The sequence below is a fragment of the Ranitomeya variabilis genome, chromosome 3, assembly GCF_051348905.1.
Source record: "Ranitomeya variabilis isolate aRanVar5 chromosome 3, aRanVar5.hap1, whole genome shotgun sequence".
NCBI lineage: Eukaryota > Metazoa > Chordata > Amphibia > Anura > Dendrobatidae > Ranitomeya > Ranitomeya variabilis.
This window is the reverse complement of record NC_135234.1, coordinates 228,799,787-228,819,687: the sequence shown is the minus strand read 5'-3', so window position 1 is coordinate 228,819,687 and position 19,901 is coordinate 228,799,787. Positions and strand designations below refer to the sequence as shown.

The window sequence follows — 19,901 nt, the reverse complement described above, 5'->3', positions numbered from 1 at the left end:
GTGTGATACAATTGCTCAGTGACGGTAGAAGCCCTGTGCACGTGTGATACAATAGCTCAGTGATGGTAGAAGCCCTGTGCTCGTGTGATACAATAGCTCAGTGACGGTACAAGTCCTGTGCACGTGTGATACAATAGCTCAGTGACGGTAGAAGCCCTGTGCACGTGTGATACAATAGCTCAGTGACAGTACAAGTCCTGTGCACGTGTGATACAATAGCTCAGTGACAGTACAAGTCCTGTGCACCTGTGATACAATAGCTCAGTGACGGTAGAAGCCCTGTGCACGTGTGATACAATAGCTCAGTGACGGTAGAAGCCCTGTGCACGTGTGATACAATAGCTCAGTGACGGTAGAAGCCATGTGCACGTGTGATACAATAGCTCAGTGACAGTAGAAGCCCTATGCACGTGTGATACAATAGCTCAGTGACGGTAGAAGCCCTATGCACGTGTGATACAATAGCTCAGTGACAGTACAAGTCCTGTGCACGTGTTGTACAATAGCTCAGTGACGGTAGAAGCCCTGTGCTCATGTGATACAATAGCTCAGAGAGAGTAGAAGCCCTGTGCTCGTGTGATACAATAGCTCAGTGATGGTAGAAGCCCTGTGCACGTGTGATACAATTGCTCAGTGACGGTAGAAGCCCTGTGCACGTGTGATACAATAGCTCAGTGATGGTAGAAGCCCTGTGCTCGTGTGATACAATAGCTCAGTGACGGTACAAGTCCTGTGCACGTGTGATACAATAGCTCAGTGACAGTAGAAGCCCTGTGCACGTGTGATACAATAGCTCAGTGACAGTACAAGTCCTGTGCACGTGTGATACAATAGCTCAGTGACAGTACAAGTCCTGTGCACCTGTGATACAATAGCTCAGTGACGGTAGAAGCCCTGTGCACGTGTGATACAATAGCTCAGTGACGGTAGAAGCCCTGTGCACGTGTGATACAATAGCTCAGTGACGGTAGAAGCCATGTGCACGTGTGATACAATAGCTCAGTGACAGTAGAAGCCCTGTGCACGTGTGATACAATAGCTCAGTGACAGTAGAAGCCCTATGCACGTGTGATACAATAGCTCAGTGACGGTAGAAGCCCTATGCACGTGTGATACAATAGCTCAGTGACAGTACAAGTCCTGTGCACGTGTTGTACAATAGCTCAGTGACGGTAGAAGCCCTGTGCTCATGTGATACAATAGCTCAGAGAGAGTAGAAGCCCTGTGCTCGTGTGATACAATAGCTCAGTGATGGTAGAAGCCCTGTGCACGTGTGATACAATTGCTCAGTGACGGTAGAAGCCCTGTGCACGTGTGATACAATAGCTCAGTGATGGTAGAAGCCCTGTGCTCGTGTGATACAATAGCTCAGTGACGGTACAAGTCCTGTGCACGTGTGATACAATAGCTCAGTGACGGTAGAAGCCCTGTGCACGTGTGATACAATAGCTCAGTGAAGGTAGAAGCCATGTGCACGTGTGATACAATAGCTCAGTGACGGAAGAAGCCCTGTGCACGTGTGATACAATAGCTCCGTGACGGTAGAAGCCCTGTGCACGTGTGATACAATAGCTCAGTGACAGTAGAAGCCCTGTGCTCGTGTGATACAATAGCTCAGTGACAGTACAAGTCCTGTCCACATGATACAATAGCTCAGTGATGGTAGAAGCCCTATGCACGTGTGATACAATAGCTCAGTGACAGTAGAAGCCCTGTGCTCATGTGATACAATAGCTCAGTGACAGTACAAGTCCTGTCCACATGTGATACAATAGCTCAGTGTTGGTAGAAGCCCTGTGCTCCTGTGATACAATTGCGCAGCGATAGTGCTAGCTCTGTGCACGTGTGATACAATAGCTCAGTGACGGTAGAAGCCCTGTGCACGTGTGATACAATAGCTCAGTGACGGTAGAAGCCCTGTGCACATGTGATACAATAGCTCAGTGACGGTAGAAGCCCTGTGCACGTGTGATACAATAGCTCAGAGAGAGTAGAAGCCCTGTGCTCGTGTGATACAATAGCTCAGTGACGGTAGAAGCCCTGTGCACGTGATACAACAGCTCAGTGACGGTAGAAGCTCATGTGATACAATAGCTCAGTGATGGCACAATGTATCACTTAATGGGCTCTTTCCTATAGTTTTGATACACTGTATTACCTGCTAAGCTCAGTATAACTCCACCCACACCAGTGACTGGCAGCTTTCTACTCACACTGTGCATAGGCAGAAAGCTGCCAATGTTGGTGGCAGGGTTACACAGAGCTTGTGAATATGGAGGACTACCTGGCAGCAGATTAAATTACAAGTCCTTTAGTGATAATCTCCTGCTGATAAAACTGATTTTATGATAACTACAGCAAGCAGCCAGGTAAGTGGCACTTCGTTAGAATCAGTGTCTCAGTCTACATCATACTGCGCTTAGATTAGGTGGCAAAAACCTGGTGACATGTTCCCTTTAATACATTTGCTCACCAATTGCAGAAGACCAGTGCACTTGTGATAAAATAACTCCATAATTGCTGACTGGCTAGCATACATGTAATACAGTGAGCCATGTTTATGATCACTAAGGTGGCAGTAAGCTGTGTGATGCCAGCGTGGTGCGGAGGGGAGCGAGAACTCTGCATGTGGGGTCCTATACTATCCCTCACATGTGCTTCACTACCAGGGACCAGTGCCACGGACAATAGCCCAGAGGGCCGTTATCCCAGCGTCAGGCAGCAGGAAACAACCTCAGGGCTTTCCCACAGCAGTCTCCATAAATGTCACCCTGGTGGCCCTCTGCTGGCTCTGGCCCGAGCCCTAACGCCTGACGGCGCCCCTCACCTCGGACCCTCATGCCTAATGGCGCCCCTCACCTCGGACCCTCATGCCTGGTGTAGCAGGGGCGCCCCTCACCTCGGACCCTCATGCCTGGTGTAGCAGGGGCGCCCCTCACCTCGGACCCTCATGCCTGGTGTAGCAGGGGCGCCCCTCACCTCGGAGGGTCCCAGCAGTTGGACCCCACAGTTAGGCATTCCCTGGCACAGCACGCCGGGTGACCCTTGCACTAGGTAGAGAAGCTCGGAGCAGCACGAGTGGCAGCAGCCGGTTGCGGTGAGCGGCGGACACAGCAGGGAGCAGTGGGACACACACAGCACATATAACGGAAAGTTTCGTACACGTAACGTCTTTGCCGTCGGTGAAGGGGAGGAGGGCGGAGAGTCCGACTGCGAGACCCTGGATCTCGGGTAATCCTTGGAGCGGCTGTACACGGAGGACATCCTGGCTCCTCACGAGTCCGGCGTGTGCGGTGGCCGCAGGTCCGAGCTCTCCTCACCACACGCACTGCACACGGGCGCTGCAGCCTCCGGCCGGGAGCGCGATGGGAGCGGAGGATGAGCCCGGGACACTGGAATTACAGGCACGTCCGGAGCTCTGCAGGCGCTCAGCATTTTACTGGGGAACCGGAGACTGGAGGAATAACAAACCGAGACATGTAGGCGGCGGGCTCCGCTTATGGACATGAGGGAGGAGCCGCCATTACTGACGAGAAACGCGTGTCCGTCCAGTGCTGTACAGCCGTTTTCACAGGGTGTGAGAACTGCAGCCCCGACCTCACAGGTCACACCTGTGTCCGAGCCTCCGTCACCAGACCATGAGGCCAGTCAGCCCCGACCCCACAGGCTGCACACTGCATAGGCAGCGTCGGACTGGAGCACCTTGGGCCCACCAGAGAAAATCATTCTTGGGGCCCACTATGTAGCTACATAGAAATAGATACAAGACCTCCAATTGTGCGGTAAAAAGCGCTAATATCAGGGTATAATATAAGGTAGTTCACGTCTTAAAGGGAACCTGTCACCCCGTTTTTTCCGTATGAGATAAAAATACTGTTAAATAGGGCCTGAGCTGTGCATTACAATAGTGTATTTTGTGGACCCCGATTCCCCACCTATGCTGCCGAAATACGTTACCAAAGTAGCCGTTTTCGCCTGTCAATCAGGCTGGTCTGGTCAGATGGGCGTGGTGTCTTCCCCCAGATCTTGCTTAGTTTTCCGTTGGTGGCGTAGTGGTTTGCGCATGCCCAAGTCCAGAATCCACTGCACAGGGGAGTGAAAAGAGCGCGATCTGCGCTATTCCCCTGGTGATCTGTGGGGGCGGCCATCTTCCTGTGGCCGCGCGTGCACAGATGGAGCGCTCTGCTGCCCGGGGCTTCAGGAAAATGGCCGCCGCGATCTCCATCTGCGCACGCGCAGCATCCCGCGGCCATTTTCCTGAAGCCCCGGGCAGCAGAGCGCTCCATCTGTGCACGCGCGGCCACAGGAAGATGGCCGCCCCCACAGATCACCAGGGGAATAGCGCAGATCGCGCTCTTTTCACTCCCCTGTGCAGTGGATTCTGGACTTGGGCATGCGCAAACCACTACGCCACCAACGGAAAACTAAGCAAGATCTGGGGGAAGACACCACGCCCATCTGACCAGACCAGCCTGATTGACAGGCGAAAACGGCTACTTTGGTAAAGTATTTCGGCAGCATAGGTGGGGAATCGGGGTCCACAAAATACACTATTGTAATGCACAGCTCAGGCCCTATTTAACAGTATTTTTATCTCATACGGAAAAAACGGGGTGACAGGTTCCCTTTAATTATGTAGCAAGTGTTGGGGTAGCCCCCTCATAAAATATAATACGGTCCCCTCTCATAGAATATAATGCAGCACTCCACAAAATATAATGCAACCCCCTCAGGTATGACGCAGTCCCCACCATAGAATATAATGTAGCACCCCCATAGGGTATAATGCAGCCCCCCTCATATAGTATAATGCAACCCACCACAGAATATAATGTAGTCCCCTGAGAGAATGCAGTTCCACCACAGAATATAATGCAGCCCCCCCATAGAGTATACTGTATCCCCCTCAAATAGTATGATATAGCCCCCATAATATAATGTAGTCCCCTGAGAGAATAATGCAGCCCCACCACAGAATATAATGCAGCCCCCATAGAGTATACTGCAACCCCTCATATAGTATGATGTAGCCCCCCATAATGTAGTACCCTGAGTAAAATGCAGTCCCCCCACAGAATATAATGTAGCCCCCCAGGGCCGTATTTAGAGTTTCTGCTGCCCTAGGCACTTTTGGTGCTACCTCCCCCTTTGGTGAGTATGACACTATCGGCAGTGACTTTGGCAAGAATCGCTGATGTGAAAGTCGCCTTTTGCAGCAGATCCGGCAGTTTTTCTGCATCTGCTGCGTAACGGATCACTTACGGCAACACTGCGTTTGGCCTTATTCATTCCCTATGGGATTTGCGGCACTTGCCGTGATCTGGCAAATGTGGTACCACACCTCCCAACTTTTGAAGAAGGGAAGGAGGTATAAAGTTTGCGGCGCGCGTAGTGTGCCGCGGCAAATTTTAGGCCACACCTCTGACCACACCCATTTCACAACTAGTCGCACCCATATCCACGTCCCAACCACAGCCATTTAGCACTGCTGATCACACTGTTTCATATACAATAATTATAAACGAAAAAAAATATGGCCACACAGTGCTCCACACTGTATAATGGCCACACATGATACTCAATACTGTATAACGGCCACCACACATGATGCTCCATACTGTATAATGGCCACACACTTCTCCATACTGTATAATAGCCGCACATGATGCTCAATACTGTATAATGGCCACACATGATGCTCAATACTGTATAATGGCCACACATAGTGCTCCATACTGTATATCGGCCACACACAGTTCTCCATACTGTATAATGATCTCACATGATGCTCAATACTGTATAATGGCCACAAATGATGCTCCATACTGTATAATGGCCACACATGATGCTCCATACTGTATAATGTCCATTGGCCACACATGATGCTCCATACTGTATAACGGCCATACATGATGCTCCATACTGTATAACGGCCACACATGATGCTCCATACTGTATAATGGCCACACACAGTTCTCCATACTGTATAATGATCCCACATGATGCTCAATACTGTATAATGACCCCCCTCCTGTATGCATGGCTCATCTCCCTCTCATCCCATATGCATGACTCATATCCCCCCCCCCCTGTATGCATGGCTCATATTCCCCCTCCTGTATGCATGGCTCATATTCCCCCCTGTATGCATGGCTCATATTCCCCCCTGTATGCATGGCTCATATTCCCCCCCTGTATGCATGGCTCATATTCCCCCCCCTGTATGCATGGCTCATATCCCCTCCTGTATGCATGGCTCATATTCCCCCCCCCCATATGCTTGGCTCATATCCCCCCCCCCCGTATGCTTGGCTCATATTCCCCCCCTCCTGTATGCATGGCTCATATCCCCCCCCTGTATGCATGGCTCATATTCCCCCCCCCTATGCTTGGCTCATATCCCTCCCCCCCCCTGCTTGGCTCATATTCCCCCCTTCCTGTATGCATGGCTCATATTCCCCCCTTCCTGTATGCATGGCTCATATTCCCCCTCCTGTATGCATGGCTCATATTCCCCCTCCTGTATGCATGGCTCATATCCCCCCCCCTGTATGCATGGCTCATATCCCCCCCCTATGCTTGGCTCATATTCCCCCCCTCCTGTATGCATGGTTCATATTCCCCCTCCTGTATGCGTGGCTCATATTCCCCCCCGTATGCATGGCTCATATCCCCCCTTTGTATGCATGGCTCATATCCCCCCCTGTATGCATGGCCCATATTCCCCCTCCTGTATGCATGGCTCATATTCCCCCCTGTATGCATGGCTTACCTCTCCACCCCCCCCCCCCCGTATGCATGGCTTACCTCTCCAACCCCCCCCCCCCCGCTCCCGCTCCTATCTTGAATGGCGCGCCGGCTTATGTCCTCCTTCATCCCCCCGTCCCTCATACTCACCTGTCACACACCGCGCCGACATCCCTCTGGCTCTGTCCCGACTCCCTACGCTGCACCTTCTTCCTGCTTGAGCAGTCAGGTGATATACCGCTCATTAAGGTCATGAATATGCGCATATTCATGACCTTAATGAGCGGTACCACGTGACTGCTCATTCAGGACGAGCTGCAGACACCGAGACAGGCATCGCTGGAGCAGGGTGAGTATCGTCTTCAAGGAGGGTGGGTGGGAGGCGGGCGGCCGGGGGGGGGGGGCTGGAGCAGTGGGGGCTCTAGGCAGCTGCTGGCCAGTATGCCAGCAGGTGTCAGTGCCTGGGCCCACCGGAGAATCCTCCAGTTCTCCGGTGGGCCAGTCCGAGCCTCTGTGCATAGGTCACACCTGTGTCAGAGCCTCTGTCACCAGAACATGAGGCCAGTCAGCCCCGACCCCACAGGCTGCACACTGCATAGGCATACCTCCCAACCATCCCGGATCCAGCGGGACTGTCCCGATTTTGACAGTCAGCCCCGCGATCCCGGGCGGGACATTAGTTGTCCCGCACTGGTTGGGAGGTGTGTATATCACCCGGTCAGCTCCTTGAGCCCCTGCACCCGCAGAGCAGCATATTGGCTGCTCTGCATAGGTCACACCTGTATCAGAGCCTCCGTCACCAGACCATGAGGGCAGTCAGCCCCGACCCCACAGGCTGCACACTGCATAGGTCACACCTGTGTCAGAGCCTCCGCCACCAGAACATGAGGCCAGTCAGCCCCGACCCCACAGGCTGCACACTGCATAGGTCACACCTGTGTCAGAGCCTCTGTCACCAGACCATGAGGCCAGTCAGCCCTGACCCCACACTTCATAGGTCACACCTGTGTCCGTCCGAGCCTCCATCACCAGAACATGAGGCCAGTCAGCCCCGACCCCACAGGCTGCACACCACATAGGTCACACCTGTGTCCGAGCCTCCGTCACCAGAACATGAGGCCAGTCAGCCCCGACCCCACAGGCTGCACACCACATAGGTCACACCTGTGTCCAAGCCTCCGTCACCAGGACATGAGGCCAGTCAGCCCTGACCCCACAGGCTGCACACTGCATAGGTCACACCTGTGTCCGAGCCTCCGTCACCAGAACATGAGGCCAGTCAGCCCTGACCCCACAATATGCACATTGCATAGGTCACACCTGTGTCAGAACCTCCGTCACCAGAACATGAGGCCAGTGAGCCCCGACCCCACAGGCTGCACACTACATAGGTCACACCTGTGTCTGAACCTCTGTCACCAGAACATGAGACCAGTCAGCCCTGACCCCGCAGGCTGCACACTACATAGGTCACGAGTGTCAGAACCTCCGTCACCAGAACATGAGGCCATAGACAATAAAGAGATTGCTGACAGCACTCACTCATTGAGGCGCCCGTTCCATGTCCAGGGAACCTTCCTGGATCTTCAAGGTAATCCAAAGTGGAAAATGAACAGCGCTCCAGCCGGGTGTAGTAGTGACGTAGAAAAAGTATTTATTCAGCCATGATAAAGCGACGTTTCGACCGACATTTGGTCTTTTTCAAGCAAGAAAAAGACCAAATGTCGGTCGAAATGTCGCTTTATCATGGCTGAATAAATACTTTTTCTACGTTACTACTACACCCGGCTGGAGCGCTGTTCATTTTCCACTTTGCAGAACATGAGGCCAGTCAGCCCCGACCCCATAGGCTGCACACTGCATAAGTCACACATGTGTCCGAACCTCCGTCACCAGAACATGAGGCCAGTCAGCCCCAACCCCACAGGCTGCACACTGCATAGGTTACACCTGTGTCCGAGCCTCCGTCACCAGAACATGAGGCCAGTCAGCCCCAACCCACAGGCTGCACACTGCATAGTATTATGGCGCGTGTAGATACTTTGCTTCCCAGTTCCCTCACCGCATCTCGCCTCCTCTTCCGGGTCCTCAGCCGTGCTGGGGATCCCGTTCCCCGCGCATGCGCGCTAGGCCTCTTAGGTTGTGGTCGCGCGCACTCCCGGCTTCTTTTTGAAGCCAGGTTGAACTGACCCGGAAGCGCTGTCCTGTCTGGGCAGCGTCCTTCGGGTATATCAGGTCGCTTCCTGCTAGAGGAAACGCCTGATTGTTATTGTACCTTTCCGTGCTCCTTCCAGGTCCACTTAGGTTTCTGCACGTCAGGTCCCTGTACGTTTCCAGTGTGTGCGTGCTCTGCTCAGTCCCTGTACACTTCCAGTGTGTGCGTGCTCTGCTCAGTTCCTGTACGCTTCCAGTGCGTGCTCTGCTCCGTCCAGAATCCGGTACCCTCTGCAATGTCCTGAGTTTTCTCTGTGGCTGCTCTGTCCATCTGATCCTCGGTGAGTACCCCGATTCTCCTCGAGCCGCCCCTCTGGCACAAGCTATCGCGGTGTATCTCCCCCCTAGGCTTACCCCTAACAGTCCCTGTATAGGGGGTCGGTTCCGCCTGGGAGCAGTCGTCACTGCGATCCAGTGGGTCCACTCCTGGAATCATAACAACAATCAAGCCATGGACCCTGCTGGTACCTCGGCTGCTGCTCAAAAGGAGTTGGTGTACTTGCTGGAGAATCAGACGCGTATAATGTCATTCATGAAGTCCATGGAATCTCGGTTGTCCGCTTACAGGCCTCTTATCCTGGGAATGGTTCCCAGCTCCCCAGTCTCCAACAGGAGCTAGTTCAGCAGCGTGACACCCAGACTCACATATTAAGTTATATGGCTGATATACGGATGACCGTCTGCTCTCCCTTCAGTCTGCCGCCATAGCCTCTGCCCAAGCTTAGTCTCGTAACCCTGATCCCTCTCCGCATCCTCCACCCCGTCTTGGTAAACCACCCCGGTATAATGGTGACCCCAAGCTGTGTCGGGGTTTTTTTGAATCAATGCCGCCTACATTTTGAATTATTGCCGCACCAATATCCCACCGATCGGGCAAAAATGGCGTTTGTGGTTTCTCATTTAGAGGGCGAGGCTCTGGCCTGGGTAAATCCTTTATGGGAACGTGATGATCCCATAACCTCTCAATTGTATACTGTTTTAGAGACCTTTTGTAAAGTGTTCGATGAGCTTGGTCATGTAGCCTCGGCCACTGAAGCTCTCTTTAATCTCCACCATGGCTCCCTTACAGTTGGGCAATATGCTATTCGTTTTCGTACTCTGTCCTCGGAGCTGGGGTAGAATAACGAGGCACTGGTCAGAGCATTCTGGCGTGGGTTGTCGGGTCGAATTAAGGATGAATTGGCGGGTTGGGGTACTCCAACCTCCCTAGAGGATTTGATCTCTCTGGCCACACGTATTGACCTACGCTTCCAGGAGCGCTCCCGTGAGTCCGTCCGGGAGAGGAGGTACCATCGTTCGGTTTCCTCCATTAATAGATCTCTCAGCCTGCAATCTGTGATGTCCTCTTCCATTCCCACACCTGAACCTATGCAGGTGGAACAGGTAAATATGGCAGTCCAGCATCAGAAAGAGAGGGTTGCACAAGGGCTTTGTTTTTATTGTGGTAATGCCTCGCATTTACTCCGTTCCTGCCCCTTTCGTCCAGGAAACTCCTCTACCTAGGTCAGGTAGGATAGGCCTCCCTGGGTTTTTGTCACTCTTCTCTAGCTTTAACTATGTCTGTCCAGATAACTTTTGTGAATGGGCGCTACTCGGTGTTGGTGTATTTGGATTCGGGCGCGGCAGGCAACTTCATTAGTCTGGAGGAGGTCAAGAAGCACCAGATTCCGGTCAGGATTTTGAAAGAGCTGTGTCTGATTTCCTCTGTGAATGGAAGGCCTTTACAAGAGAACGTCACTAAGGTTACGGAAGAAGTTGAGTTGCAGGTGGGGGCTCTGCATCGCGAGAGAATCGTGTTCTACGTCTTGCCCAATTTGCCCCATGCAGTTCTTGGGCTACCTTGGCTGAGGGCACAGTGAACCTATCCTGGATTAGCGCTCGGGAAACCTTTTTCATTGGGGTCAGCACTGCCCTGATCAATGCCTGTTATCAGTCTGCCCTGCCAAAATTTCTCGTCCCATCTCCACTTCGGCCGGATTACCAGTCGCTTATTCGTCCTTTGCGAATGTCTTTTGCAAGAGGGAGGCGGATGATTGCCCAATTGAACTCATTCCTGGCTCTACGCCCCCCCAGGGGTAGAATCTATCTGCTTTCTCCAGTTGAGTCGCAAGCAATGTCGGAGTATATTAAGGAGAATCTGGCCAAAGGCTTTATTCAAAAGTCTTCTCTCGCTGGCGCTGGATTCTACTTTGTCAAGGTGAAAGATGGCTCACTTCGTCCTTGCATTGACTACAGGGGGCTCAATGAAATTACCATCAAGAACAAGTACCCACTGCCGCTCATCCCTCAGCTCTTTGATCGCCTGCGAGGAGCAAGAATTTTTACTAAGCTTGACCTCCGTTGGACCTACAATTTTGTCCGAATCCGTGCTGGAGATGAACGGAAGACCGCATTCAACACACGGAATGGGCACTACAAATATTTGGTCATGCCCTTCAGTCTCTGCAATGCTCCTGCAGTGTTTCAGGAGTTTATAAATGTCTTCCGGGATCTCTTGTATTCCTGCGTTGTGGCTGCTCCGTCCGTCTGGTCCTCGGTGAGTACCCTGATTCTCCTCGAGCCGCCCCTCTGGCACAAGCGATCGCGGTGTATCTCTCTCCTAAGCTTGCCCCTAATGGTCCCTCTATAGGGGTCGGTTCCACCTGGTCAGCTCGCCTCAGAGCGGTCGTCACCGCGATCCAGTGGGTCCACTCCAGGAATCATAACACATAGGTCACACCTGTGTCAGAGCCTCAGTCACCAGAACATGTGGCCAGTCAGTCCCGACCCCACAGGTGCACACTGCATAGGTCACACCTGTGTCAGAGCCTCCATCACCAGATAATGAGGCCAGTCGTCCTGCGCAGCCTCCATCTCATCTTCTATCCAGTGTCGCATTGCATCGGGTGTCTTTGGCAGAGGCCACAGACGAAACCTTGCCGAGTAATTGGCAGAGTTGGTGGCTCTGTGCTCCATAACAACTGTTATGTCCTGAGGATGTCAGTACTTTTGACAGCTTACCAGACCATGAGGCCCATAGCTGGACCGGCCCATTTGACATTTACCAGATGGCCACTCCAGCTCTGGGTGAAGGAACAGTTTGCCATAAAAATTAGTACTCCATTTTATCAGCACAAGCCTTAGATCTGTGTAGAAAATAACAGTGGCCCTATTCATCACAACTAACATATTGATAAACTGCTTAACTGAATTTGGCAAATCTTTCAACAGCCATGCCCCACCTCAAGAAATTGTACTTAGGGCTCTGTCACACTGCCGTATCTGACCTCATGCCAGAGAATCAGTCCGATTATAGTTATGACACTGTCAGAGTTTGAGCCGAGTGTCATCTGAGTGTGATATGTTTCTTTTACATGAGAGAATCGCAGCACAGGTACAGAGAAGATAGAGAACTTAATTTCTCCATCTTCTCCATTGTCTCTGTGCGTGTACATCCGATGACATTCGAGTGCAGTCCGATGTTTCACATTCACATATAGGCTTGTATGGGTGCCCATGGTCCGATTATAGGATGCACTCGGATTGTTTTCTCATGCAGATCTGCGCTGCCCCATAGAATAATATTGGGCCAAGTGCTATCTGATAAAACACCGGATAGCACTCGGCCGTGTTATACGCTTGTGTGAGCAAGCCCTTTGTCAGAGCCTGCAGTACATTCCCATCGTAGTTTATACTACTATTTGTACATCATGATGAATTTGACGAGTGGCTGGTCACGTCCTGCCCAATTTCTGCCCATTATCTAAAAGCTGGCGGGACTGGTGTAAAATGAGCAAAAGCCACAAAATGTTTGCTCAGCTTCGAGTCATACAAACATTTTTGCGATATTTCAGGCAGTTTTATGCCAGAATTCTAACAAAAACTGCATGATGAATCAGGCCCTATGTGCTGCAGCAGAATGACAATGCTCAGTGCTGTCTGTTGTGCACACACCAAAACTACGTAGCTCTTGGCTGTATTCAGACATTAGTATTTGGTGTCTGTATGCTGCCCACATGTCGGAACCAATCGTCCGCTTATAAAACAAGAGACGTCCTACTCTGTTTTGTGGACAGAACAAACCTATTTACGTAAAAACTAAACACTCAGTATCATATGTACCTGGACAGGAAAGGCCAAATTTCACACATTGATGTGTCGTGGTTCAAGTACCCAGACCCTATTAGTCTGCTGAGTTCTGATTAGGAGACCCAATGAGTCTGCATAATGGACCGCGACACAGATGTGTAATGCAGATTTAAGCGTATAAAAAGTGCCCTAAAACACACATTTTTTAATCTGTATTGTGTTCCATATGTACCAAAATCACATATGTTATGTGGTTGTTGTGTTCGCTTTTGACATCTTTATGGCCCACATTTTGTACATTCACCAAACGAGGCCAAGTTCAATTCATTCAGTTGTGTCATTTTTGCAATTTATGTAAAATGAATGCCATATCGGTAGTGTCTCAATATTTCTGTCCACCTTGGCACATGGCACTTATGTCCTCGTGATCTTGCCCATAATCATCACAAAATCGCCAGAGCTAAAAATGACAATCCTCACAGTCCAGATGTCGGTAACCGACTGAGTCACAGAGCTGACAAATGGTGGCGTGGGATTATAAGTGCAGCTGTTCACCTCCTTAAACCATGTTCATACTGTGTTTGGGCCACATGTCGTTGGATCCGTTGGGGCTTCCATCGGCAGCCCTGTAACACAGGATTCAATCAAAACCACCGATGGGATCATCAGGTAGTCGGAGTCACTTGGTGCGCACTCTGGCCTTACTTTCTGCAGTGTTCGCCTTTTTGAGGTGGGCCAAAAATCATGATCAACCACGGTGCCCATCCTGACCTCTGTCCACTATTGAAATCACCTCCATTGAGCTCCTTCACTGATATCCTGCTAAGTACACATATGCTTTGGAGCAGGATGCAAGTCAAGGTGCAGGGGAGTGATTACAGCCGCACTCATGGTATAGTGAGCGGTGACTATTGGAGCTCCCTTCACCTTCCCAATGAATGGAAGCAAGAGGCCACAGGGAGGATATAACTTCATATATCCCTGTAGTCACGCTTCCAGTTAGACTGCCAAACATGTTTAAAATTAAATTTATGTGCAGATTACCACTATATCTTAAAGTAAATACTATTTGCTGGCAGATTCCCATTAAATTGTGTCCTGACTATTGCACCCAAGGCTTTGTTGTTGGGATCACTCGAATATGCTTCTATCATCTCATCACAAGGCTATGGAGGCCACTCATAAAACAGCCCTTGGGGTTCAAAATCATATAAATCGATACCAAAATGCCATCATTGCCTTTTGGGTAAAATCAGCGGTGATATAACATACAAATGAATACTGCTAAAAGAGGTTTTCCAGGTTTAGAATGACTGCAGACTTCTGAGTCCTCAAGCCCGCTCATCGCACGCTGTTAGGATTCTCCGATGCCAGCGGCGTGAGCGGGTGGTCAGGTGACCGCAAGTATGTGATTTGCATACTTCTGGCCACATTCAGACAAGATATGCGTGGCCCCACTTAGTCACTAGAGACCGAGCACGTCTAGTTGTCATGTGATGAATGTATGCAAATTGTCGCTAGTACCGGAGAGGGAGAATCCTAGCAGCATGCGGTGCACATGCTGTGAGGATTCAGAAGTTTGCAGTCACTTAAGGTACCTTCACACGAAACGACATCGCTAGCGATCCGTGACGTTGCAGCGTCCTGGCTAGCGATATCGTTTCGTTTGACACGCAGCAGCGATCAGGATCCTGCTGTGATGTCGCTGGTCGCTGAATAAAGTTCAGAACTTTATTTGGTCGTCCGATCGCTGTGTATCGTTGTGTTTGAAAGCAAAAGCAACGATACCAGCGATATTTTACACTGGTAACCAGGGTAAACATCGGGTTACCAAGCGCAGGGCCGCGCTTAGTAACCCGATGTTTACCCTGGTTACCAGCGTAAAAGTAAAAAAAACAAACAGCACATGCTCACCTGCGCGTCCCCCAGCCTCTGCTTCCTGACACTTACTGAGCGCCGGCCCTAAAGTGAAAGTGAAAGCACAGCGGTGACGTCACCGCTCTGCTGTTAGGGCCGGAGCTCAGTCAGTGTCAGGAAGCAGAGGCTGGGGGACGCGCAGGTGAGCATGTGCTGTTTGTTTTTTTTACTTTTACGCTGGTAACCAGGGTAAACATCGGGTTACTAAGCGCGGCCCTGCGCTTAGTAACCCGATGTTTACCCTGGTTACCCGGGGGCCTCGGCATCGTTGGTCGCTGGAGAGCGGTCTGTGTGACAGCTCTCCAGCGATCAAACAGCGACGCTGCAGCGATCGGCATCGTTGTCGCTATCGCTGCAGCGTCGCTTCGTGTGAAGGTACCTTTAGAGTGACTTCAGACCTTAAAGGGAACCTGTCGCCCCCAAAATAGACGGTGAGCTAATCCCACCGGCATCAGGGGCTTATCTACAGCATTCTGGAATGCTGTAGATAAGCCCCCGATGTATCCTAAAGATGAGAAAAAGAAGTTAGATTATACTCACCTGGGCGGGCGGTCTGATCTGATGGGCGTTGCGGTCTGGTACGGGGACTCCCATCTTCATAGGATGATGTCCTCTTCTGGTCTTCACGCTGCGGCTTCGGCGCAGGCGTACTTTGCCTGCCCTGTTGAGGGCAGAGCAAAGTACTGCAGTGCGCAGGAAAGGTCAGAGAGGCCCAGCACTCTCAACAGGGCAGACAAAGTGCGCCGGAGCCGAAGCGTGAAGACAAGAAGAGGACGTCATCTGATGAAGATAGGAGGCCCCGGACCGGACCGCAACACCCATCGGACCGGAGCGGGACCGCCCCTGGGGGAGTGAGTATAATCTAACCTTTTTCCCATCTTTCAGGATACATCGGGGGCTTATCTACAGCATTCCAGAATGCTGTAGATAAGCCCCTGATGCCGGTGGGCTTAGCTCACCCTCGATTTTGGGGGTGACAAGTTCCCTTTAATCCTAAACCTGGACAGCCCCTTTAATTTTTTTTTTCAAACCAAGGCAAATCAGAGTGTGACTTGTACACAAAAGCTGTTATAACATGGTATGGAAGTTCATAAGCAGCTATTTGTATATGTGACATTCAGCTGTTGTAAATCAGAATTTCTCTGGTGCGCGATAAACATTGTGTAATAAATGGTGCGGAATGTATAATAGTGATTACACTGCATGGAAGACGTGCATGTAGCTATACCAGTAATCAGGATCTGTCATCCCAAGCTTTTATTCCTCCCCTTCTCCACCCTGTAATTATATCATGAAGTACATTATAATATACAGGTGTGAACAGTACATGACCTACTGACATCACTGGGAGACCTTTAATCTGTACTGCCCATCCATTCCAGTCATGCCCACAGAGTTCTTATTCCCCCATTCCAGGCAAGCTATTTTCAACCTTTTTACTATAGGAGTAATCCCTGTAAAAAGTGTATTTCCACTCAGGCCCAACTAAGGACTCTTCTGTTAAGGCTACGTTCACCCTTTCAGTATTTGGTCATTTTTTTACATCAGTATTTGTAAGCAAAAATGAGGAGTGGAACAATCAGAGGAAAAGTATAATAGAAACACATCATCACTTCTGTATTTTGGCTTACAAATACTGATGTAAAAAACTGACCAAATACTGAAAGTGTAAATGTGGCCTAACAGTAAGAAGAAAGGATCTGCCATTCTGTATAGGGAGTTCATATATCTAGAAGCAGAGCATTGCACTAGGCACTGTTCTTGGCGTAAGTATGGGGATTAGTTCATGTGACTTTATTTTCGATGGTTAGGCCCGATATAAGTGCATTTATAAGTCTCCCTAATGTTTTGCAAATAAACAAAAACAGAAACCCAATGAAAAAACTAAATACCAATGTCGTTACTCACCTCATCACACCAAACATCACTCACGCACAGAACAGTGACCCTGCCTCCAACTGTTACGAGATCTGCAGTTTTAATTCTAGCCACTATAGTACCCAATAAAAGAACTAGTTCCAATTTCTCCATGGCTGAGAACCATGGTGTTCGCATAAAAGAGCTAATGGTTGGTCAAGATTCATTTAATAATGTTTCTGCTGTCACCTAAAGGATTCCATCAAAAAGCCATTCTGTCTTTTAAAAATACATTGCTCTATTGGGTACAATTAATACAGAGGCACTGTGATATATATTGGGTTGAGGGAAAAGAGTCATATTATAATAAGGAGATCCAATACAAGGTCATATACATTCTTAAAACTATTCAGTATATTTCTACTTACCCAACTGCTCCTCAGGCTTTCAGTGTTGCGTAAGGAGGATTTCTCTCTGACATGTAAAGCGAACCTTTCATAAGATGGAGAGGTGATCAACCAGCGGTGTTCTGTCATAACTGAGAGTCTCCTTATTCCCTTTCGATATCCAAGCTTTCAACTATGCACACAATGGAGGGTGGATTTATGTGTGAGTAGTTCTCTAAATGAATGCCTCCTGCTGCAGGTGTGTCTGCCTGTCCACCTCCTCCGCCCATAGGATGCAACATGTTAAGTAGCACGTGTCAGTGGATTGTATTTACTATTGAAACAATGTTCTGTAAAGTTAAAAGACGCAGCTCATGAGGTTGCAGTCACCATTTCCTTTTACATAGTGGTTTTTAGGCTGCTTTCACACATCAGTTTTTTGCCATCAGTTGCAATCCGTCATATTTTGAAAAAAATGGATCCGTCGCAGAGTGTGAAAAACTGATGCGACAGATCCGTTTTTTCGACGGATCCGACAAAGGGGGCTGGCTAAAAGATCCTAAAAAAATCGGAGCATGCTCAGTTAAAAAAAAAAAAAAAAAAGGAATCCGTCGCCGGATTCCATCATTTGACAGATTCGGCACACATAGGCTACCATTCTAACTAACGACGGACGGTGACTGATCCGTCGCTGTCCGTTTTTAAAAAAAACGTTACTTTGTCCATTGTCTCCAATCGCCGGACAAACAATTTTCAACGGAACCATCGAACAAAGGATGAAATGTTAGGCCATCCGTTGCAATCTGTCGCTAATACAAATCTATGAGAAAAAAACGGATCCGGTGGCATCAGTCGCTGGATCCGTTTTTTTCAAAATTCAACGGATTGCGACTGATGGCAAAAAACTGATGTGTGAAAGGGGCCTAAGATTGCATGATGAAAAAGCTAATTTATAAATAAATTTGATAAAAATGCCGTTTTGGCATTGACTGAACAATCATGAAAAACCCTACTACTTACTGAAGGGGATGCCTTAAAAATGTTCTCACTCCTGGGAAAGACCTAAAGCCATTGTCACCTCCAAAAAGCTTGGTCTATGGGCTGGTAAAGCATTCTGTAATTCTTGTCCAGTGCTATAATTTGGCTCTTTCTTTGGGCAAACTGAAATCAGTTACTAATCCATCTTTATAAGCTCTCCTCTCTCCAATCCATCCAGAATAAAACAGCCAGTATCATACTCCCATATTCCTCACCAACCGTTACACTGATGCCTCTACCCTGTGCCAGCCAGGAAAGTATTCAGACCCCTTTACATTTTTCACTTTGTTTCATTGCAGCCATTTGGAAAATTCAAAAAAGTTCATTTTTTTCTCATTAATGTACACTCTGCACCCCATCTTGACAAAAAAACAGAAATATAGTAATGTTTGCAAATTTATTAAAAAAAGAAAAGCTGAAATATCACATTGTCATAAGTATTCAGACCTTTGCTCAGTATTGAGTAGAAGCACCCTTTTGAGCTAGTACATCCATGAGTCTTCTTTGGAATGATGCAACAAGTTTTTCACATCTGGATTTGGGGATCCTCTACCATTCTTCCTTGCAAATCCTCTCCAGTTCCGTCAGGTTGGATGGTGAACGCTGGTCTACAGCCATTTTCAGGTCTCTCCAGAGATGCTCAATTGGGTTTAGGTCAGGGCTCTGGCTGGGCCAGTCAAGAATGGTCACAGAGTTGATCTGAATCCACTCCTTTGTTATTTTAGCTGTGTGCTTAGGGTCATTATCTTCTTGGAAGGTGAAGCTTCTGCCAAATCTGAAGTCTAGAGGCCCCGTCTCACATAGCGAGATCGCTAGCGAGATCGCTGCTGAGTCACAAGTTTTGTGACGCAACAGCGACCTCAGTAGCGATCTCGCTATGTTTGACACGTACCAGCGACCAGGCCCCTGCTGCGAGATCGCTGGTCGTGTCGGAATGGCCTGGACCTTTTTTTGGTCGTTGAGGTCCCGCTGACATCGCTGAATCGGTGTGTGTGACACGGATTCAGCGATGTGTTCACTGGTAACCAGGGTAAACATCGGGTTACTAAGCGCAGGGCCGCGCTTAGTAACCCGATGTTTACCCTGGTTACCAGTGTAAAATGTAAAAAAAACAAACAGTACATACTCACCTTCGCATCCCCCGGCGTCCGCTTCCCACACTGACTGAGCGCCGTAAAGTGAAAGTGAAAGCACAGCGGTGACGTCACCGCTCTGCTGTTAGGGCCGGCGCTCAGTCAGTGCGGGAAGCGGACGCCGGGGGACGCGAATGTAAGTATGTAGTGTTTGTTATTTTACATTTTACACTGGTAACCAGGGTAAACATCGGGTTACTAAGCGCGGCCCTGCGCTTAGTAACCCGATGTTTACCCTGGTTACCAGGGGACCTCGGCATCGTTGGTCGCTGGAGAGCGGTCTGTGTGACAGCTCTCCAGCGACCACACAGCGACTAAACAGCGACGCTGCAGCGATCAGCATCGTTGTCTGTATCGCTGCAGCGTCGCTGTGTGTGACGGGGCCTTAGAGCACTGTTGGGATTGTATTGGTCAAGGTGATCAGCAGTGTCTGGTTTTCTCCACACATACCGCTTAGAATTATCACCAAAAAGGTCTAGCTTCATCTCATCAGACCAGAGAATCTAATTTCTCATAGTCTGGGAGTCCTTCATGTGTTTTT

The 19,901-nt window shown here is 49.6% G+C and overlaps 1 protein-coding gene across 3 annotated transcripts in view; it reads right to left on the bottom strand.

Annotated features, from left to right (window-relative positions):
• The window catches only part of PPP1R12B (protein phosphatase 1 regulatory subunit 12B), an 80,786-nt gene extending 63,387 nt beyond the window's left edge, over positions 1-17,399 (bottom strand). Inside the window, exon 1 of one of the 3 annotated variants that reach the window (XM_077295206.1) lies at positions 17,232-17,399. In XM_077295206.1, the coding sequence (XP_077151321.1) occupies positions 17,232-17,339 (108 nt within the window). In that variant the 5' untranslated portion in view covers positions 17,340-17,399. Of the gene's footprint in view, positions 1-2,979; positions 3,034-3,162; positions 3,504-17,231 lie in introns of those variants that run through there. The other 2 variants (XM_077295207.1, XM_077295208.1) reach the window with 2 other exon arrangements.
• Between the last annotated feature and the right edge of the window lie 2,502 nt (positions 17,400-19,901).